Below are 22,520 nucleotides of genomic sequence, written 5' to 3' on the forward strand. Positions count from 1 at the left end.
GACAGTTTGCCGGTGTATCACAGCGGGGCCTGACGAAGGGATACGAACGTGACAACGAACAGGAAGCTTCGCCATGAGGACGGCAAGGAGGGTGGGTCACACCGCGGACCTGCCCGCTGCACCGCAGCCCGTCATCTGCACCATAACACGCAGGCTGGGCGGGGCGGGGCTGTGGGGGAGTGCCATAACTCACAACTATGGTCCTTTAGTGAAACCCCCGAGTTCTCGAGCGCAAAATAACGCACATCCTCCAGGCAAAGCCTCACTCTGACCGGTCTGGAAATCAATAAGTACCGGCAGGACGGTGCCGTCCGTGGCGTCTGAGCCGTGTCGTGGGACGGGGCGCACAGTGGGCCAGAAGACCGGTGGAGGCGGCCAAAATCCTGGACGCGTTTTGAGCTCCAGAGTCGCTGAATGGGACTCGAACGGAACGTGTGACCCCACCGACGGATTGCTTGGCGAACGAGGAATCCATTGGTGGGGTCACACGCTCGGTTCGCGTCCCATTTAGCAACTCCGGAGCTCAAAATGCGTTTAGAGTTTTGGCCGTCGGCGCCGGTCTTCTGGCCCACTGTGGGGCGCGCGGGGAGGACATTTGGCTGCGCGATGCCATCTGGCCAGCACAATGTTGTCCCACTCTGAGCCCCTCCAGCGCCTCGCGGGGGTGGCGGACTCCGTTACGGCCGACGGGGAAGTGAGGGAAGCGCCCGAAGCACCTCGACGCGTTTGCACGACAGAGTTCGGGGACTATTTTGTTTCTTGCCAGGGTACAAACAGGTGTCTGCCGTCTGCGACGTGGCTGCTTACCATGGTTTTGTAAGGGGATGGGTTGGTTGTGGTCGAACACTTTTTTTTGTAAAAGGCCTGGCAACAGAAGCGAGGCACTGGGAATATTTTGCCTGTACACAAGGTGGACCGTGCACTTTGCAGCTGCTCAACAGGGTATTCGACCACAACCCATCCCTTCCCCAGAACCTTGCTTCACCCCTCATCGACCCCCCCCCCCTCCCTCTTTCCCACGACGCCGTCGGCACCCAAACTAGTTGAAAAGTTGCCCGTCAAAGCGACGCGGTCCAAACTTACCCGTTTCACTTCACGAGGAAGAACTAGTCGATCCGCAGACTCAAAGTCCAGGAAGAGGAGAGTCGAGACGGACGGACGACCGAGGGGCGAGAGAGATGGAGAGGAAAACACACACACACACGAACACACTCGCAGCCCACGTGGGCTGGTTACTCTCGTTAAGTTTCACTTTGGGTTGCTGATATGGCTGGGATATGTAGTGGGTGGGGGCGGGAGCGGCCCGGGTCACATCGCGGCGTCACCTGAGAGGGCAGGGCGAGAGGCGCATTCGTCAGCACGTGTCCGACACAGCCCGGCGCCGGGTCGGGCCGCCAGGGCCGCCGGGGCCGCCGGGTCGGGCGAAACGTGCAGGCCGTGCTGTTACGGGGCTGGCGCGCTGGCGCCACGCCGGCTACTTGCGCAGCCTCCCCCTCCCCCTTTCCGCCCGGACGGCCCGGACGGCCCGGACGGCGAGGGGAGGCTGGAAGTCCCACGGCAGCGCCAAGCTCCACGCAGCCAAGCGCCAGGCGCGCCGGCACCGCAACACGCCCGTTATTGTTTCCGCGTCAGCGCGCGCCACCGCCCCGCCGACAGGGCGACGCCGACGACGCCGACGACGCGGACCCCGTGGCGGCCAATCAAGGTAGAGCCCTGCTCCGCACAGTAGGCCAGAAGACCGGTGGAGGCGGCCTAAACTCTAGACGCGTTTTGAGCTCCAGAGTCGCTGAACAGGAGTCGAACCGAACGTGTGACCCCACCAATGGATTCCTCGTTCGGAGAGCAAACCATTGATGGTGTCACGCGTTCAGTTCGAGTCCTATTTAGTGACTCTGGAGCTCGAAGCGTGTCTGGAGTTTTGGCCGCCTCGACCGGTCTTCTGGCCCACTGTGCTCCGTCGCTCTGGCTTTCTCGCCCTCACAGGCCTGGCGGGATGCCGATGCCGCACGGGTGCGAGAGAGACAGGGCGACGACAGCACTGTTCGAAATCAGAGTCCAGGCAGCTGGGTCGCGGAAGGACGGGCCGCCGGCGACGAACGGGGCGAGGCGCGGCCTCCACGCCGTGCACCCCGTGCGCCACAAGGCGCGGGGAGCTTCCCACGCGGCAGACACGCCCAGTCCGCGAGCTGCACGTCGACTCCACGCCGAGGCCACGACGGGCACCTCCGAGCTGCCTGACAGGTCCGCGTCGGGCGCGGCGGTCACGACACCCACCCTGGCCGGTGCTGGCCGCGTCGGCGCCCCCGGCCGGCGGGGCGCACAGCTCGCACAACTCGCACAGCTGTTAGACGCCGGCTGGCGCGTGGCGCGGCGTCCGGGCGCGGAGGCGGCGCGACGCACAGGGGCGGCTCCAGCGCGGCGCAGCGCGGGCGGCCGACTGGGCCCAACACGGCCCTACCCTTCCCTCCAGACGCCCCGCCACGCCCCGCCACGCCCCGCCACGCCCCGCCACGCCCCACCCCACGAGGCACCCCCGAGCCGAAGCCAGCCGAAGTGGCGCCGCCCGAACCGGCCGACGCACCCGGCGCCGCGCCGAAGCGGGGCCCGGCCGGCCCGGCACGGAGTACGGAGTACGGCTGCACGTTGTACGGCCACCCCGGCGGCCACCCCTGCAGCCACGCCGCGCCACGCCGCGCAGTGCTCGATGCGCGGGGCCGCGGGGCCGCGGAGCCCCAGCGCCACCCTGAGGCCGTCCGCCGGGACCCCCAGAGGGACCCCCAGGGGGACCCCGACCCGCACCCCGGGGCACCCAGCACTCCCGCGGCCAACAGCAAACCCACGGCTTGAGCACTCACGGGGCTCCCTGAACTCCCGCGGCTTCTGAACACTCAAGGGGTACTAGAACACCCACGGCTCCCAAGCCGAGGGGCCGGGACGAAATTTGAACCCGGGAACAAACTGAGTTTGGACCTCAGAGTTCTTGCTGTTGTCACTGTATCCGGCAGCAAATTCCACTATACGATTTTGCACGTCCGCCATTAGTTCGGGGAGGACGAGCGAAATCCACGTAGTTCGACCGCGGAAAGGCACGCCGAAGGCACGCCCAGCCATGCCCGAAACCATCCCACACAGTACAGAGGAATGTTTACCAGCGCGGACCGGACAATCCCTATTATATCGCACCCCACCCCCTTTTCCTCCTCGAACTCTCCTCACGGCCGCATGCAGTTCGCACGAAAAATGTTGCGTTCCCGATGCCGACCCACCCAATTTGTCTCGCCGTCCGACCCAATTAATAGCGGTTTGCAGAGCTCGGGACAGCTAATTTGATTTTGGCTTCGCGTCAAAAGCGATTACGCTGCTCGCCTGCCTTTCCCGCCGGGCCGCCAGGTGAGGCGCAGCGCGCAGGGCGCAGCGTCCTTGCAAATCACTCCCCAAGCGGAAAGCCACGCCGCTCTCTCTCTCTCTCTCTCTCTCTCTCTCTCTCTCTCTCTCTCTCTCTCAACTCTCTCAACTCTCTCAACTCTCTCAACTCTCTCAACTCTCTCAACTCTCTCAACTCTCTCAACTCTCTCAACTCTCTCAACTCTCTCAACTCTCTCAACTCTCTCAACTCTCTCAACTCTCTCAACTCTCTCAACTCTCTCAACTCTCAACTCTCAACTCTCTCTCTCTCTCTCTCTCTCTGTCTCTCTCCCTCACTCTCTCACTCTCACTCTCACTCTCACTCTCACTCTCTCTCTCTCTCTCTCTCTCTCTCTCTCGCACGCCTACGCACTATGAGTACGAGAGAGACAGACCGACGGGAGAACTTGTTCGGAGCCAGCTTGCTGACGGCTAAATTTTACGGCGCTCCTGCTGGCTTGCCGTGGCGGCTGAGGAGGGCTCCTGGCCCATTACCCATGTCAATAGAGGCAAACGGGACTCCCTCCCCCCAATTGCGAGTCTAGTGTATGGAGGGATCGGGGCTGGCTGACTGGGTCGGACTGGAGTCCAGAACGGACGAGCAACCCGCGTCCGTAATTAGGCAAACAGGGCGCCGAAACCGCACCGGCACTCCCAAGCCGCGCAACGTACAGACCGAGCCTCAATTTCGAAAGAACTGCGGCCCGATTCGCATTAAGGCTAAGCGGCCGCAGCAGTCCGTCCCAAGCTGACCAGAGCGAAGCCATCGCACTCTGGCCGGCCAGCGGCCCGCAGCCGCGGCCCACTACGCGACACATTGGGCCCAGGCTTTGATGAATGGCATCGCCATGGCGCTGCCATGGCATCGCGCTCTCCCCTCCCCTCCCCTTTCCCCAGAAGCGTGTAGCCCCAGCAATATCGCAGCATGACAAATGGTAAAAAATATTGTATCTCGGAAATATGGACCAGCTCCAATGCCGCACAATAGAGCATGAACACGCCAGACGGGCTAATGGATTCGGGGGGACGGGAAGGGGGTGCGTCGAGTACCAACAACTCGTGCCACGCACAGTGGGCCAGAAGACCGGTGGAGGCGGACAAAACTCTGGACGCGTTTTGAGCTCCAGAGTAGCTAAACAGGCCTCGAAACGAACGTGTGACTCGTGTGACCCCACCAGTGGATTCCTCGTTCGGAGAACCATCCATTGCTGGGGTCACCCGTTCGGTTCGAGTCCCATTTAGAGACTCTGGAGCTAAAAACGCGTCTAGAGTATTGTCCGCCTCCACTAGCTTTTGGCCCTCGCCCACTGTGCCGCGCGTGCACCGCCCCTAGCATTGAAAACGAAAATGCTCCTCCCTGACCATCGATTTCAGATTCTCCAAAACATTGGCTGCGAGCTGAATTCCGAAAGGCGGGAGAGAAAGGGGGAGGGGATGTCGCAGAGCGCGGTGCATGAATTCAACGACATTCGCAGCAACGAACGCGAAACAAAAACGATCCCGTTTAAATGGGCGCTCCGGAGGGGACGGCGGGACGGGACGGCGGGACGGGACGGCAGCATGGCGTTGACGGGTCGGGTGTCGTGCGAAGTGCAGTTGTCCCACTGCCACCCTAATGGAATGGGACAAGACCGACAAGGCGCCAACCATGGCCAACGCCAGCCGAGCTCTTCGTCTCTCTCGCACCCCTACGGGCCCTATGGGCCGCCCCCTGAGTGCGAGAGAGACAGGGCGCTTGCCAGACTCGGCCCGGCGCCATCGCGGCACGGCCATCACGGCGGGTCTCCAATCAACAGGCAGGACAGGACAGCAGGCTGGCTCCGAGCGGAGCGGAGGGCTCTCTCGCACTCATGGGTCTCCCCGTTGCGAGCGAGAGAGACAGGCCGTCGGGGCCTCTATCCGGACCAGCCTGCAGGGCGCGGCGGGCCACAGTGGGCCAGAAGACCGGTGGAGGCGGCCAAAACTCTAGACGCGTTTTGAGCTCCAGAGTCGCTAAATGGGACTCGAACCGAACGTGTGACCCCACCAATGGATTGCTCTCCGAACGAGGAACCCATTGGTGGGGTCACACGTTCAGTTCGCGTCCCCTTTGGCGACTCCGGAGCGCAAAACGCGTCAAGAGTTTTGGCCGCCTCCACCGGTCTTCTGGCCCACTGTACAGGGCCCGGCAGGGCAGCCTCAGCTATCCGAGGAGATCGTGTCTGATCGGACCACTTACTTGAGCTGAGCGGCGGGCGGAGGGCTCCCTGCGTCCCGCGGCCGCCCTCTAGGCCGCCCCAGCCCGTCCAGGAAGGCCGGCGCGGAGCGGGGGCCGTCGGGGTGGACGTCGCCAGGGGCTGCGAGGGCCGGCCGTCCTCGGGGCTGCCGAACCCTGGCGGGCCTGGCGGGCCTGGCGGGCCTGGCCCTGCGCACGCCACCAAAACGCAAAACAATCAAATCACGCGGCTGATGGCTGATCGTGCGCTGGCGTGCCTGCTGCGCGTTGCGCCCTGCTCTGCCGCCCCGCGCCCAGCCCCGCCGCTGCGTGCGAGCCGCCCCCCGCCGCCCGCGCCCCGGTCTAGTCCGAGGCTTGGCGTGTTTGCTCGACCGGGATTCGGCTCGATAACAATATTATTCGATCAAAACAACTTTCGGTTCGCGGCCCGGAGCCTCGCCCCACGCATCCCGCACTGCACAGTGCGCCAGAGGACTGCCGCTTGCGGCCAACACTCTAGAAGCGTGTTGAGCTCTAGAGTCGCTAACCAGGACTCGAACCGAACGTGTGACCCCACCAATGGATTGCTCTCCGAACGGGGAATCCATTGGTGGGGTCACACGTCTCGTTCGAGTCCCGTTGAGCGACTCTGGAGCTCGAAACGCGTCTGAACTTTCGGCCGCGTCCGCCGGTCTTCTGGCCCACTGTGCACGTCACGACACTCGGTGCGGCGACGCGGCGACGCGCAGGACGCGCACGACGTGCAGGGCGAGCAAGGTGCGAGCGGTGAGAAATCGTCTTCCGGCGAGACGCGCCAGGGGCCTCCGGGGCCGCCTAGCCGGGCCGGGCCGGGCTCCTCGCTGCCTACCGGATATTGAAACGAACCCCGCGCCCCCGACTCGGTCCCAGCCAAGCGCCGCCCCCTCTCTGTCTCCCTCTCTCCCTCCCACTTCATAACGCCGTGGCGGCATCGCGGAGTCGCGCAGCCTTCCTCGTCCCACTGCGTGCCACTCCGCGCCTTTCTTTCCCGAACCGGCCTATCGACGAGACGGCAAGGAAAAGAAGGCAAGGCGGTAAACGCGCAAGGAGCCTCTTCCTCGACGTGCGGACTCGCGGCTTTTCTCCTGCAGGGGATAAGGCACATACACACACATACACACACGCACGCACACGCGCACACACACACACACACACACACACACACACACACACTGCGCACCCACACGCGCCTCTCTCTCTCTCTCTCTCTCTCTCTCTCTCTCTCTCTCTCTCTCTCTCTCTCTCCACACACACACAGCGAGACGCGACGTGTCGGATTCTCACAAAAAGCGGTCCAAGATGACGGAGTCTGACAGACTGCTCGCTATCGCCCGGGCCAGGCAACAGCGCCCGGCGGCCGAAGCGCCCTGGACCCTCCACGGCCTCGCTGTCTCTCTCGCACTCATGGGGCGTCCCGTAGGGGCGCGAGAGAGCCAGAGCGGTGAACGCGGAGCAGAGAACCATCCCGCTGGGCTGGGCCTGGGGCCCTCATGCCCGCCGAGGCACGTCGCACAATAAAAATTTCACCGGCAAAGCCTCAGCCAGCGCGGCGCGCGGCGCCCCGGACACATTCCGGACAGGCAAGCCCTGCAGGGCTGCAGGGCGCCCTCACTCCGCCCGCCCCGCACGGCACGCATTCCACGATAGAGGAATTTCATCTCACAAACTTTGATCCTCTTTTTCTTAGTGGAGTCCGCGCGCGTGCTACGTGGGGGTGAGTAGCAGACGCGGCCGTGTGAGCGCACGGCCGCGCGCGCGCTCGTGTGCGTGGGTGAGGTTTAATCCCGCCACGGCATGTTAAGCCCAGTCCATCGCAGATCCTCAGCCATTGACAGCCCACTTCGCCCTGCATTCCGTCTCTCTCTCTCTCTCTCTCTCTCTCTCTCTCTCTCTCTCTCTCTCTCTCTCTCTCTCTCTCTCTCTCTCTCTCTCCCCCCCCTGCGAGACGCCCCATGAGTACGACGGACAGAAACACTCCTCCGTCATCAATCGGCTGACGGAAGCTTCGTCTCGTCGCAGCCCTCGCAAGTTAAGTCGTTCGCAGCAGCGGCAAGGTATCAGCGGTATTCGAGAGAAAATTATTCGCGAGCGTGTGCACGAGAAAATAAAGCACTGAAACGACCGGGCGACCGATATTAGACCGCAAGGACCCTGGCCTGCCCCCGGCCTGCCGCAGCATGGCGCCATGTGCCGCAGTCGCGCAGCCCATAAACAAGCCGAAAGCCTCCACGTTTTGCCGCCGCGTTTGGCGATTAATTAAAAACATAAATCGGAACGCACGGCGGACGGCCGCACCGAGTCGCACCAAGGAGCGCCACAAGGGCGGAGGCGCACAGTGGGCCAGAAGACCGGTGGAGGCGGTCAAAATCCCGGACGCGTTTTGAGCTCCAGAGTTGCTAAGGGACTCGGACCGAACGTGTGACCCCACCAATGGATTGCTCTCCGAACGAGGAATCCGTTGGTGGGGTCTTGCGCTCAGTTCGAGTCCTGTTTAGCGATTCTGAAGCTCAAAACGCGTCCATGGTTTTGGCCGCCTGCGCCGGTCTTCTGGCCCACTGTGAGGGGCGGGGAGCGAGCAGGAGGGGCTGCGTGGAAACCGAATGCAGCCTGCGGCCCTGCGGGGAAAGGAGACGGACGCGGGACGCCGCACCGCATAGGTCAGTCCGAAAATGTCACGGCACCGTCGAGCGGGCCGTGCGTAGCGCAGTGCCGCGCAGTGCCACGGAGTGCACGCCCGCGGGGTAGGCAACACCGGCGGGACGAGGCAAACAAGCACGACCGCGATGTCTTATCTTCCTGAGCGTTCGTTGGCGCCTGCGAGGTAGGCAACATCCGAGGTGCAACGCACACAAGCACACCGCGTTGCCTACCCATCCGGGCGTTCTTGGGCGCCTGCGGGGTAGGCAACATCCGAGGTGCAACGCACACATGCACACCGCGTTGCCTACCCATCCGGGCGTTCTTGGGCGCCTGCGGGGTAGGCAACATCCGAGGTGCAACGCACACATGCACACCGCGTTGCCTACCCATCCGGGCGTTCTTGGGCGTCCTGCGGGGTAGGCAACATCCGAGGTGCAACGCACACATGCACACCGCGTTGCCTACCCATCCGGGCGTTCTTGGGCGCCTGCGGGGTAGGCAACATCCGAGGTGCAACGCACACATGCACACCGCGTTGCCTACCCGCACGGCGCTCGTCGGTCCCCTGCGAGACAGGCAGGCTGCAGCCGGTCTGCAAGGCGGTAAATCTGGGTACTTCCCGTCCGGCGTCACTCCGCGGACGCAACTTTGGCCGCGCCTTGTCCCTCTCCATCAACGCCACAACTTGGAGACTCACCTGGCGCGGCGGACGCGGCGACGGCGGCTCTGGCGGGCGGCACGGCGGCCTCCGCGGCCAGGGGCAGCGCCGACACGGCACAGGGCTCGCCGCGGTTCTTCACATAGTTCCAGTCCTCGCGCAATTTGCGGACCTTCTCCTGCAAAGCACAAAGGGAAGATAAATTTGGCGCGCTGAGTTATGGAGTTGGGGGAGGGGTGGAGAGCAGTGGCGCCCCGTCTCTCTCGCACTCAAGGGGACGACCCGAGGGGCTGCGAGAGAGACAGTGACGAAGCAGCTGTTCGGAATCAGCCCGCAGCACAGTGGGCCAGAAGACCGGCGGAGGCGGCCAAAACTCTAGACGCGTTTTGAACTCCAGAGTCGCTAAATGGGACTCGAATCGAACGTGTGACCCCGCCAATGGATTGCTCAACGAACGAGGAATCCATTGGTGGGGTCACACGTTCGGTTCCAGCCCCATTTAACGACTCAGGACCTCAAAACGCGTCCTGAGTTTTGACCGCCTCCACCGGTCGTCTGGCCCACTGTGCGCAGCTGCGCGGCTCGGCAGTCTGCGGAGAAGGGCGAATCCACGCGCTAGGCGAATCCTGGCTCCAGAGAGGGCCTCCAGAACCCCGGTGTAAGCGGAACCCCATGCAGCTCTAGCATGTTCGGGATTCAACCGAAGAGTTGGCCGCACGTACCTGCCTCGAGGAGCCTCTGCGCCCTACGCACATCCTCCCAGGTCTGTTCGACAGTTGCGAGACCCGTCATCAGCCTCTAGCATCGTCTCGGTTGGATTCAACCGAAGTAGTTGGAACGCGCACGTACCTGCAACTCGACGGAGACGGGCTGCTTGGCGCCCTCGCACTCCTTCTCCAGGTTGTTGTAGTTCTCCAGGACGTCAGTCACCTCCACGTCGCGATCGTACACGTTGGTCTGTCAAAAGCAGGAAGGGCGGCCGTCAACAGAGCGGCAAATGAAGCGCCGCAGCGCCAAACAAGTTTCCTGCGACTTGGCGTCGCTTCCGCAGTCGCGGTCGCTGCTCACCATGATGTTCTCGATGACCCGTCCGCGGTCCGGCTCGCTCAGGTCCTTGCTGATGTTGATGCGCGTCTTGATCTCCATGACCCAGGCGATGACGGCGTCCAACTGGCCGGTGAAGCGCCGCAGCGCCGACAGCTTGCTCTCCAGGTACTCGCGGTGCTCCGACAGCCCGGTGCTGGCCTGCAGGCAAGCACACCGTCAAGGCCGTGCCCAAGGCCGTGCCCGTGCACACCCCCTTGGGAATCCAACAGTGATGCACTTACCTTGGCCATGGCGGCCTCGATGTTGGCCAGTTGGACCGCGGGGTTGTTGCGCTTCAGAGCCTCGGCGTCTCGTCTGTGCTTCTGCAGCTCAGAGTCTCTCGCCTGGAACAAGCATGATAATCCCTTGAGAACGGTGCCAGCGCGCCAGCCTAGCACACGCGGTTCGACGCGGAGCGGCTCTGCTTCGGTCCACTGGTTCGGCTGGGAGAAGCGGGGCCGCGTTGCGACGCGCGGCGACTCGCAGCATCACAATACAACACGGGCACTGCCTGGGCTGGCCGGCAAGATGCGACACGATGAAGATGCGTTGCACCTCTCCCCCCCCCCCTTTTCTCTTTCTCTCTCTTCCCCTTGCCGCGCCTCTGAGCAATGTGTCCGCACCAGCCACTCCGCTCCTCCCCTGCTCCAAGACGCGAGTTTATTTTAATCTTTGGCACCGGCTGGGCTGCACCGGCAAAGGCGGCGCCACTGTCGCAACGCACGGCACAATTCCCCCAAAAAGAATGGACGGACAATGAGCTGCTGACCCGGCTCGTCGTAGTTCGGCCTTTTACTTCCCACGTACCTTGACCATGCTTAGGCGAACGGACAGCGACGTGTCGTCGGACGGATTCGCGGCCGACGTCAACAAGTACGCCACGCGATCCAGACACGCCTGGGCTGCCTCCTGAGCGCCTCTGGCGGCATCCTTCGTCGGGGAGATGGTGGCAGCAATTTTGTCCCTCTGCGCGGTCAGTTCCGCGAGGACGGCTTGCCACCGTTTTCTTAATTCGTCCACCTTTAAGGACATTTCTCTACTGAAAGGGTCCTGATCAGGGCCGAGCCTCCCAGTCACATCGCGACACGTAGAGCTCAAGTTGTTCATCATTCGGTGCTTCACCGTTACCTAAACAACAAATATTTACATTTTATTTAAAATTACAACACCAATTTTTATTTTTTTTTAAATTACAGATCTTTGAAGCTTAGATTTTAAATGGGCAAACACAAACCTGCTTTTCGAGATCCTTCTGCTTTACCTTTGCCACATCAATTGGCAAATCAGAATTTTTCCATTCATTAATGACACTTTCTGCAGTGTCAAGCCACTCAGAAAACTGCTTTGATTCGGACTGGATATTCATCCACACTTCTTGTGCTGACAACCACCTTGAATGTCTTTCTGCATAAGAACGATTGACCTGAGACCACTCTTCTCTAAGCTTGTCCAATACTCGTCTCACTTGACCAGCAACATCTGGGGAAGACGCTAAGCGTATGACTGAGTCCCGCTCGCTTTCAACTTTTTCTACCTGAGGCTTTATGGATGCCAATGTTTCACGAACAGCCTAAAAATACAAATAATCTATGTTTAACATCATCTGCATTGTCATTAGACAAAATTTTACTCACACAGCAATTATCACAAAAATATTATTTTAAATTTGTGTTTGAGATCTTACCTTTAGAGCTTCTTCCTGAACTGGAAAAGCCTCATAGTCTCTGCCACCGAGAGGATGAGCACTGAGTTGCCGTGAAACACTTGATGTAGACTCACGAACTTTGTTGACTTGCACAACAAAGTCAGAAGCAGCATTGGCACCACTGACATCAACCTGTGTATGAAAGAAAGAAAAAAGAAGATAAAGAGACAGAAACATACAGGTAAGATTCATAATTTCAAGGGCTAGTACTGACCACTTTGTCATGTTTGTGGTTTTTCTGGAACCTCAGCAGTTCTTCTTGTAGCTCTTCCCAACGAGTAGTTAGAGGCTTCAATTTCTCACTTGCAGCATCGGATGCTTGCTGGATATCTAGCTCTGCAGCCAGTTCTGACAACTGCCTCATCATCTTCTCCTTCTCAGAGACCTCACCTTGCAAAGCCTAAAAGTAGCCAAAGACATAAGAAGTAATTAATTAATGTAAGATGAGACAATATACATTTTAAAAATCAGTCACATGGAAATAGTCCCTTTTCAGAGACCATAAGTTGAGATAAAAACATGCACTTATAAGCTCTCTTTATTTTGGGGGGAAAAGAATAACAAGTAAGCATTTGATAATGAGAGAAAAAGTCCCTTGAGTGAAAATTTAAATATTAGTATTTAAGTTTAAGCATTAAAATAACTTCCCCCAGGAAACTATTAAAAAATAAAAGAATAATAATTACATTTCCTAGCATTGCATTATGCTAAAGGAATCAAAATATTGTGCATCAGCCAAAGGAAGCAAAATAGGAAGCATGGCCAAACCAAAAGCAGAACTAGAACACAAGCCATTCCAAGCTAAGAGGAAAAAATATATCATTGGACCTGTAACTTCACAAACAGACAGATCAATACATTAATGATTTGCATGATTTTTTTGAAAATTTGATAATAGAATCATAAACTTGGCACAATTCCTCATAATAAAAACTTGACATCTGAATAAAAATAATCTTGGTGGTTGAGCTTCCCAAAGAATGTTTAAGTTTATTTCATAATCTGGAGGATCTAGGCCCATATTAATGAAAAGATCACCTGAAGCTGTTCCTCATCGTTATTAGCATGCTGCAACTTTCTCTTGACATTGGGGAGCCAGGAATCTACCTCTCGAATTAGTTTGTTCATTTCACGCAATGTAACTTCAGCTCGCTGAGCTTCAGTTTTCCGCACCTGCAAAGCACAGTTACTCATAAAATAACACCAGCGTTATTATCGCAGGAAGAAACATTGAAAAATGACACTTAATTCCCACCTCAGTTTCTGACATAACTTGACTCCACTTGCTTCGAAGTCTGTCTAGAGAAGTCCTCTTCAGCAATTCTGCTTTCTCTGGATCCGAAGCATGCACCACAAGCACTAAACCATCTCCACGGCTTATCAGAGTTGCAGCATCAGGAGCAAGAGCTACAATTTCATTTTCTAGAGTCTTCATGAAAGAAAAAACAAGCAGAGAATTTACAAGTCGATAACAACCAAAGTTATCTTATACTGGTAATAATGGGAAGTCTGTACTTACCTCCAGTCTGTGAGTTGGATCTGTCTGCTGATTTATGTTTCTTACAACAAGTAGCATCTGATCCATTCGCTCTAACATGTGCTGTGCTTCGGTTTCGAAGTTAGCAACATCTTTGTCTGCACTCTTGAAATCTACTGATGTACTCACACGGGGAGTTTTAAGAGCTTCATCCACATGCTTCTCAAACTCTCCTGTTCTGTTGCTGTCATTGACATCAACTACCTTTCCTTGACCAGAAAGACTAGCCTAGAATCAAAAGCACTATATGTAAGTGGGGGAACAAAATTAATAAAGGTAGAAAAATAAGAAAGAACAAGTGAGTTAACTTCTAAAAGACTAGTGAGAATAGGAAAGACTCTTTAGAAAAGTGGAAGTGTCACACTGCTTTCCTGGTTTTTAACAGCCTCCATGACTTACTTTTATAAACTATTTCACTAATTTCATCAACATAACTACACAGCTCAAAAACAACAAGAGCACTAACTATGCCACTACATAGTCATAAGAGCATGGTTACCACAACAAATCAACCTAGTAAGAGGAAAATGATAGACCAGCTAACTACTAACAAATTACAAATTAACAGGTTGAAACATCCAATACTGTCTTACTCAATTTTAAACAATTTGTAGATGTTTATGCTTTTCATGTAATTTGACTAGTTTTCCATAATCAAAGAGAGACTATGATACAATGGTAAGAGTTTCGCAAAGCTAAAGAAACTAAATAAAGATTCGTTAACATAAAAACATTTCATTTCATATTAAACTACACTACACTACCCTACTTGAAGTCAAAATTGTTATCAATTCATAAAACAATGCATCAACTTAGAACACCCATGCGTTATTACTGAAAATGGATCATTATTTAATGAGGCACCTGCATTTGCACAGGACAGCCAACCCACCTTGCCAACAGCAGTTTGGTTGTAGAACGCAGGATCCTCATCATCCGAACTCGAGATATCATCTTCCGAGGTTTCGATAATCGCATGAGAAGTCACAGCCGCCACAATTGAATCATTGTCAGAAAATTCAACAACATCATCAGTTTCTTTGTCACTACCATAGAAACTATCTCTATCCCAATCTTCGGCATCTCTGATAGATTCTGTCTTCACTCGTTTAATATGATCCCAGTTTCCTTCTTCTGTCAACCTCTCTTCGGGATACTGAGTCACTGTTCGCTTTCCTCTCCTGGGGACAATTCTACTGGTTGACGCTGATGTCATGGCTTCAGAGCCATCACTATGTTTTGTTAAACTCTTGAGTCTTTGCTGATTCTTTTCCTCTGAGTCTGAACTGTAATTTCCAATCAACTGGTATGTTTTTGAAACCTCGACTTCCTTACGTAATGTTAGTTTTGGCCCTGCATCTTTTACTATCTCAGGTGTCGATTGAGCGAGACCATCCTTTGAGTCATTGAACCTCCATGCAGTTACTGTTGTCTCTTCCGTTCTGTTTACACGATCTGTCATTTCCAAACAGAGAGGAGCAGTCTCATCGGGCTTCACTTCAACCACTTGTATTGGTTTTGCTGATTCGGTATTTCTGGGAAAAGGCACTGGCTTTTCACCTTTACCTTTCAATAATATTTCTGAGAAACTTTTAACATGAACAGGAAGTGGAGAAATTCGTCTTGTTAAAGCAGGTGAATCAGAATCTGTGTCAGGGGCAGACTCTTCAGTATCTTCCGGAATTTCAACCATCTCTACAGTTTGAGGTCCCACATGGCATGAACTGCTTGGATAAACTTCCATGGGCTCGACAGCAGTGACAACTGATTTGATAATTTCCAGTGCTTTCACCTCTACCATTTGCAGTTTTTGTTCCCTAGGCTCATGGTAACACAGTTCTCCAACATCAGAAGATGTAAGATTATTGTCTGACACCCGAGAGAAGAGAGAACTGTCTTTAGCAAGTCGGAACGTATCATCTGCTTCATCGCTATGCTTCTGAGGAACTCTGCTTGTATTTTCTCTGAAAGTCCTTTCAGATTTATTAATTCTAGGTCCATCTTCCTTCCCAGAAAGTTCTTCTGCAAAGTTGATCGAAGGCAGACTATCATCCAGGTCTTCAAATGCTGGGTTTCCTATTCCCACAATCGCAGATTCTGAAGGTATTCCAGCATCACAAGAAGATACCTGTGATTGGTTTAATCCTGGGCTGTGATTGGAAACTTGTTCCAAGCCCTGTAAAAATAAGGACGAGGACAATGAATTCTCTGAATTTTCCTGTGTATGCTCCAAAAATTGTCCTGAATATCCACTGCCACCGGTATCAAGCTGCTGTAATTTGCGTTCTCCATAAATACCCACAAGAAGCTCAACCACCAGAACATAAAGCATAACAAAAGGACACTTTGTGCTGCATTCAAATCTGTGCAGGGAAAATGCAGAGAATGAAGAGGAAGTGGGAACAGAGAGAGTGAACACCACTTCAGGTATTAGGTTGCAAACTTAACGGTGACATAAATCGTTAAAACTTTCCACCAGTACACCAACATTAATATGGCTTCTGCAGTCTAAGATAATTGCTACATGATATGATTACAGTTTAAAGCAACATCCAGAAATAATGTACTATTGATGACAACCGTATGTCACATTTTGAAAGAATTAATGAAAGTCCTCACAACAAAAGTTAGTGATAATCTTTTTCAGTGTGTCACAAGCTGACCTAACAAAAACCATTAATTATTTTACATTAAACTAAAACACGAAGCACAACACAAAGCACATAGATCACAAATATTTAGAATCTGATTATTACCCTAAATTTTACAGCTACATTTCTAAATTACAATTATGTACAGATTTCTCTTAATCATAGAAAGAGGATTAAAAAATGGTGCAACACTTTTTACATGTGAGCCGCAATCCACAATGTTAGAAATTAAAACAGGTCACACAAGATTAGGGAAGAAACCAGCTCAGTTCAGCAAACATGACAAATTCAAATGGGTGAGATGGATAAGCAGTGTGACATAACAAGTTTCAGTAAACCTGGCCATTTTCTAGCAGATGTGAACATTAAAAAGCAATCAACCTTCACCAGCAGGGATGGAAAGACCTTCATTTAACTAAATTTAGAAAAAAGAAGCTTATCAGAGTCTTTAATTTTCAGTTAGGTATCTGTTTTCTTAAAGTGCTCAGCAAATTAAACAAGCTAGCTATCAGCACACAAGGCTGTATGAATATAAAATGAAATAAGCAATGCTACTAGATTAGATTTCAATAACACATTTGACAGACAGCAAATTTGAATATTAGTAAGAAGCTGACAAATTTTCAACTTATGCCAACATACAGTAACAAGACAAATCAAAATTAAAAAACCATTTCATTCATTAAAAAAATTTTAAGTTTTCAAAATCAAAACACTTGAAATTTGGTCTGAAAATGACTGTTTGGAATATTTCAGACACACTAATGTTAGGACAAGAAAAGAAAAGAAGTGAATACAAGCAAGTGTTTTACCTCTACAGTGGTCCGTGTCAATGTGGCTCTCTCAATAACTTGGTCCCATCTACGCATGACATCACTCACACGCTCTTGCAGTACCTCTAGATACACTGGGTCACATATGGATGAGAAAGTCTTGTAGGAGGACCTGACACGATCACGCATAGTTTCCCACTGTGGCACTTCTTCCTCCAAGAGCTCCTGTAAACAGTGCTAAGTTTATCTCAAGAATTAGATTCAATGGAGACTTCATATTTAAGACTCATGGAAGAAAATCAAAGTTTCATAAGATGCCCTGCTATGCTAGTTGTATGCTACTTGATGCAATGAAAGGAGGAAGTAGAAAGAAAGCAAGTTAGCTAACCTTGAGAAATGCCCTTTCTGACTCAAGATCACGTCGTGCCATTGGTAGAGCTTCCCGTTCATCTAGTTCTGACTCAACCATGTCCATCCATTCATTAAGGGCAGGTATGTCCCTGTGCATACCAAGGGATAGTTCTTGGGCATTTTCCAATGCTTGCTTGGATTCAGCTATTTGTGACCCAAGCTAAAAATGAAAAACAAAAACATTTTACATTTCAAATGCATGTAGATTAATAGAATAATAATGAAAAGCAAAAGGACATTCGAGACCAAGTAGTCACCTTATTATAAAGATCTTTCAGAGAGTCTAGTTTTGAGTTGAGCTTTTCTGGGTCAGTTGTGTTGCTATCATTGACCATATCTCTTCCTTTCTTAATAATCGTTTCAACTTCCCCTTTGAGGTCACTTAGAGTGCAATAGAACCTCTAAAGAAACAATAAAAATAATATCAAACGACCAACATCAACATGATCATCATCATCGTTGCTAACTTATTAATAACCCATACCATGCAATGTTTAAGCTGGCCTTCAATTCCTTCCAGGTCATCTGAAGCTATGTCCAGAAGACAAGTCGCCTCCTCAACACCTCTTAGCTCTCTTAACACTCTTGTAAGACGAGGTTCTAGGTCTGATGAGCTTGAATGGAACTGCTTGAATCTTTCCTGCACCTCTTTGAACCGTTTCTACAAGAGAATCAAGTAATATTACATTCAGTGGTCTAAACGGGCATAAAATGTTGAGTGAGAAAGGAAATGTTTATCACCTCCAACAGCTGCATCTGCTCTCTGAGACGGGAAGCTGCCTCCTGTTTGCCTGATTTCTCATATGAAGCAACCTGTTCACTCATTTCAGCTAGTGTGTTTGACTGTGTTTCAAATTCATCAACCAAACGCTGATGTTGAATGCATGGACAAAAAATAATAACCAATTATAAATATGCAACAATAGTTGGAAAAAAAATAGTAAATTTTATAACAAAACAACATGCTCCACCCACAAATGCCCCAAATATGTTCAACATGCCATGGGAGAACAGATTTTACCTTCCATTTTGCATGCAATAAGGCAAATATTTCAGTCATTTACAAGTGACCCAATCGCACCCAGTTAGTTCCAATACTATCATTTATGTTTTGACCATTTTCAAGTCAAACAATATTTACATTATTAGTTCACCATCAATAGATCAATGTGGTTTAAAGTTAGTCATTTTGTAATGTCATTCATTTTTCTGCTCTCTTGCCCACCTAGACCCAGATTCTATTTGTTAGAAATGACTTTCTACAACCATGCAAAAGAAACTTAACAAACAGCAGGGTTGTACAGTGCCAAACAAAAACTACAACAGTAAAAGCTTTCACTATTTTTAAGGGGTGGGGAAAAGGAAGATGTTACAGGAAATGTGCAACCGAAAGCCACTATACTTTTAAACAGATGATGTATACAAATACGCTAGGTGTTATTTGAACATGAATTTCAAAAGAACATCACAAGTTTCATACTAAACAGTAAATGCAACACTATTGGGTAAATATCACAACAAAGGCAATTAGTTGTCGTTTTCTTTCTACAGTTGCCCATGTTACTGTAGTGGAACAACATGTTTTCAACACAAACCTGATCATCATCTGGTAAGTCATCCGCAAATATGTCATTTTGCAGACGAGCTGTTATTAAGGCATCTACGTGAGTTAACCAGTCCTGTAGCTCCAATATTTGACCTTCAGATTCCTGTGCCTCAGCAGCCGAAACTTCTAACAAGACTGTGCGGTCTCTAGCCTAGTGAGGCAGGCGAAACAGAAACAAAGCAATCAGACATAAATTAAAACTACTTGAAAAAAGGACACATTACTAAACCATAACCTTGATGAAATTGTTTAATCAAGGACTTAGTCCATTCCTACACCACTGGCCACTAAAACATAAAAGGCACCCAACATGAGCTTTCTCTTCTAACTATCATAATATAATAGTAGAGATAGAAGGTAAAGCAAGCTCCTCACAAAGGCAACTCCCAAACACACATCTGATCTACGACTGATCCCAGAAAAAGACTGACTAAAGCATGAAAAAGTTCCCTTTCATACAAAACTTATCTGACTTAAACATAAGGCCAATATGGTATCTGCCTAAATTTCTTCCCAACAGACCAAATCAATTATTGATCAGAGGGGATTCCAGCCCAACACCATGCAGTCCAATCCTTCCCACTTCCCCTTGATACCCTTGCCATGGCCAATGGCATGCCACCAATCTGGCAAAAACGCAAAAAGGCAAAAAGTAATGAGAACTTTGGAAACCAACATGCTATCCATCACCGTCAACATCAACAATCAATGACAAAAATCTATCATTTTTGGTCCAATTTAAAACTTGTAGCGTGAAGAGAAACACATGGTAACTCACTTGTTGACTGAGCTGGTTCCACCGATTGGTTGCAGCTGCAACTTCAGCTTTCACCATTTCCGACATGACTCCATCTTCCTCCAAAGCCCGGCCAATTTCTTGAATTCGAGCCAACCTTGCATCAGGGTGGTTCCGGATGTAGTTTTCTAAATCCTGAAAATACACAGGCAGCAAATCCACACAGGCATTTTACAACAGAGCACAGCACTTGGCGCACCCAAACTTGCTCTTGCAAAGAAAGATGCAAGAAGGCTCACAGCACAGATGTTACTGCTGACAATATTAGGGAAGCTAGACTGTAAGCATTAATGCACTTTTAAAGATGAAGAGTGGTCCACAGTCCAATAAAACTTATTGTAAAGCACAAGAAAGTAGACAATACCCTCCCGGGGGAACCCAAAACCACATCAAAATAAAAGCAATACATACATCCAATTCCTCTGATATTTCTTCTGCATCAGCAGCTGATTTTGGGGATTTCCTGAGTCGTTTTTCTAGCTTATCAAGCCAATCCATCTCCTGAGCTACAAGGGCTGCAATAAAGAAGTACAATAAGTGAAGACTTAATTCAAATTTATTGATTTTATTTGGGGGCAAGAAAGATGATTGCTGTGATTTCACCTTTAAATTCTCCATACTGATGGGAAGCATCTTGCAAAACACGGAATTTCTCAAAGATGATGTCAGTAACTTCCGTCCACTTGGCATTCAGTTGAGTGAAACGACGGGCCAATTCTTGAACAGATGGTCCCTCACTACTCAGCATCAAGTCATTTCCTAAACAAAAAAAAACAATGAGTTTTTAAGCACATGAACCATAAAGAGAGTAAAGTGTCAAAGTGATGCAAATAAAAATGTTTGGAAAGGGAAAGTCTTACCTGTTTCATTCAACTGCCGGAAAGACTCTGTGCGATTTTCAACTTTCTGTTTCAGAGACTGATACCTTCCTTTTAACTGGAACAATTCTGCTGATGATGAAGCATTTCCAACAGTTGGTACTTCTTTTTCAAGAGCAGCTAACCAGGTAGAGAATTCTTCAATTCCAGATATGACCTAAGCACCATCCAACATTAGACATTAGATAATGTAAAGATGAACTTCACATTTCATTCAACTATCTTATTTACTCCTCCAGCAACCCTTTCTTTCAGATTTCCTTACCGATTGACTCTTTCCATGTACATTTTTCAAGCTAACATTGTGTTTTTTAGCACCCTCAACGGCATTTCCCCACTTTTTCATAAGAGCCTCATGTTTAGAACTTAACTGAGAGGCAAAGGAATCAGTGGCACTTTCTTTTAGTTTAGAAAGTGATGCCGATATATTCTGCACATTGCGCTCCAGTGTCTCTATATCATCTTGCAATGCCTAAAATGTTGATTGATTTCAGAAGAAAATGAATTAAAATTTATGGAAAGAATTTTAAAAAGCAATTACTGCTAAAAGCATACTGCGTACATTTGATTGCTCAAGTTGAGCCTCAAGGGTTGCTAAATCACCAACAGGAAGCTGCTTCTCAGCTTGCAAAAAGCTTTCGACATCCTGAAGCCATGCAGTCAATCCAGCTACTTCTTCTGAGAACTGACGCATCGTATCAATATCTGAAAGTATTACATTTTTAGCTGACCTGACTAATAAATACTTTGCAAACATTCAATACAGACAAGCAAAATACAACTAGAAGGATTAAATATATGCATTAGCAATCCTGATAAATAACTCACAAGGTTGAAGTTTGGATTGACGTTCATGTAGAATGGCTTTTATATCACTGCATCGAGTGCTGAGCTCCACAAAATCTTCGCCCTCTGCTTCCTTGCTAAGCTTGTCAAGCAGTTTTTCATTTTTCTCCAATTCATTTTTCAGGTCCTAGGAGAAAAATTCTCTTTGAAGCATTGCAGAGCAGAAACACTGTACTTCTATTAGTTGAACAGAACCTACCTGGAACCTCTTTAATTGTTCCTCCATGGCAGCAAGATCTGCAAGTACAACATGGTCAGAAAGAAGGTTGCTTTCTGCAGAATTGACCCAATCAGAAATTTTCTTCATGGCAGGAGAAGGTGATTTAAGTTGTTTCATTACTACATCAGCTGCCTCTTCTTTCTCAGCAGCAAAGCCAGAGCCACCACTTAGTTTAGTTTGATGGTCAACATATCTACAAAAGAAAAACAAGTAGTTAAGGAATTATGCTTCACATAACAATCTGCAGCAACAACCCAAAGAATGCAAGACAACTAACCTTTGTTGTAGATGTGTCCAGTTATCTCCTAGATCAGTGACTTGCTGTATGAGTTGTTGGTCAGTTTGATCATTTTCAGAAATCTGTTGAGTAATTTGTTTTAATCTTAGGAGACGATCATCATGTGATCGCATGGACTTTAATTTGACCCTCATTTGGTCGGCTAAAACTGATGGGGAACTAGCTTTGGAAGAAGAATCAATTTTCTCTAGCCACTTTCGGTGGCCATCAAGTAGTCCTGATATTGCTGACAGCTCACTTTTGACCGTGGTCACATCCTGATGATACTGAGCAGCCTGACATGTTGCCTGGACTTTGGAAGATAAGTGAATCATTCTTTGTTCAGCATCCATCCATTTCTGCTGTTCATTATAGACAGACATATCATCTGCTCCGTCTGCTTGCATTTCAATGGCAAGTTCCTGACCTAACCGGATAAGTTTCTGAAGATCTGTTTGGCGAACAGTTATCTCTACGCTTATTTCATCCAGCTTTTGTTGAAGCTCTGCAGGAATGTCTTTAATATTAGCTGTAACCTGCTCTACTAGTTGGTCAGTTCTTTCCATGAAGGTATTTAACTGATCTAACGATGACTCAAACTTCACTTTTTTAACTGTGCCGGTTCTACGCCGTTTAGGCTCACTAGCAGCACTTGTATCTTTTTCTTCAGTGGTTCCCCCATGAAGGTTGAATTCAAAGCCAGAGTTGCATATCTAGAAAAATTAACACATGCTAATAACGAAGAGGACATAACAGAAATATTGATAATAAAAGAAACAATCAAAGAGTTATAACATA

General features: G+C 50.5%; 2 protein-coding genes across 8 annotated transcripts in view; both read right to left on the reverse strand.

Annotated features, from left to right (window-relative positions):
* LOC117652403 (dystrophin) overlaps positions 1-5,640 on the reverse strand; it is a 149,052-nt gene extending 143,412 nt beyond the window's left edge. For 2 of the 7 annotated variants that reach the window (XM_034397283.1, XM_034397286.1), the window contains exon 1: positions 1,084-1,261. The gene's annotated coding sequence lies outside the window, so the exon portion shown is untranslated. Of the gene's footprint in view, positions 1-1,083; positions 1,263-5,623 lie in introns of those variants that run through there. The other 5 variants (XM_034397288.1, XM_034397289.1, XM_034397282.1 and 2 more) reach the window with 4 other exon arrangements.
* Positions 1-22,520, reverse strand: part of LOC117652706 (dystrophin, isoforms A/C/F/G/H-like) — a 35,985-nt gene that overhangs the window by 8,949 nt on the left and 4,516 nt on the right. The window contains exons 13-39 of the mRNA XM_034397799.1: positions 21,723-22,435; positions 21,425-21,638; positions 21,208-21,352; positions 20,942-21,084; positions 20,645-20,851; positions 20,362-20,536; positions 20,105-20,260; positions 19,913-20,016; positions 19,484-19,636; positions 18,695-18,856; positions 17,841-17,969; positions 17,584-17,760; positions 17,357-17,500; positions 17,077-17,259; positions 16,728-16,925; positions 14,157-15,440; positions 13,247-13,492; positions 12,983-13,156; positions 12,766-12,900; positions 11,942-12,127; positions 11,707-11,859; positions 11,257-11,592; positions 10,830-11,150; positions 10,265-10,366; positions 10,005-10,181; positions 9,786-9,893; positions 9,004-9,114 (exon numbers count right to left, since the gene is read on the reverse strand). Coding sequence (XP_034253690.1) covers positions 9,004-9,114; positions 9,786-9,893; positions 10,005-10,181; positions 10,265-10,366; positions 10,830-11,150; positions 11,257-11,592; positions 11,707-11,859; positions 11,942-12,127; positions 12,766-12,900; positions 12,983-13,156; positions 13,247-13,492; positions 14,157-15,440; positions 16,728-16,925; positions 17,077-17,259; positions 17,357-17,500; positions 17,584-17,760; positions 17,841-17,969; positions 18,695-18,856; positions 19,484-19,636; positions 19,913-20,016; positions 20,105-20,260; positions 20,362-20,536; positions 20,645-20,851; positions 20,942-21,084; positions 21,208-21,352; positions 21,425-21,638; positions 21,723-22,435 — 6,336 coding nt within the window. The remainder of the gene's footprint in view (positions 1-9,003; positions 9,115-9,785; positions 9,894-10,004; positions 10,182-10,264; positions 10,367-10,829; positions 11,151-11,256; positions 11,593-11,706; positions 11,860-11,941; positions 12,128-12,765; positions 12,901-12,982; positions 13,157-13,246; positions 13,493-14,156; positions 15,441-16,727; positions 16,926-17,076; positions 17,260-17,356; positions 17,501-17,583; positions 17,761-17,840; positions 17,970-18,694; positions 18,857-19,483; positions 19,637-19,912; positions 20,017-20,104; positions 20,261-20,361; positions 20,537-20,644; positions 20,852-20,941; positions 21,085-21,207; positions 21,353-21,424; positions 21,639-21,722; positions 22,436-22,520) is intronic.

Source organism: Thrips palmi, unplaced genomic scaffold (assembly GCF_012932325.1).
Source record: "Thrips palmi isolate BJ-2018 unplaced genomic scaffold, TpBJ-2018v1 HiC_scaffold_7, whole genome shotgun sequence".
In the NCBI taxonomy this organism is placed as follows: Eukaryota; Metazoa; Arthropoda; class Insecta; order Thysanoptera; family Thripidae; genus Thrips; species Thrips palmi.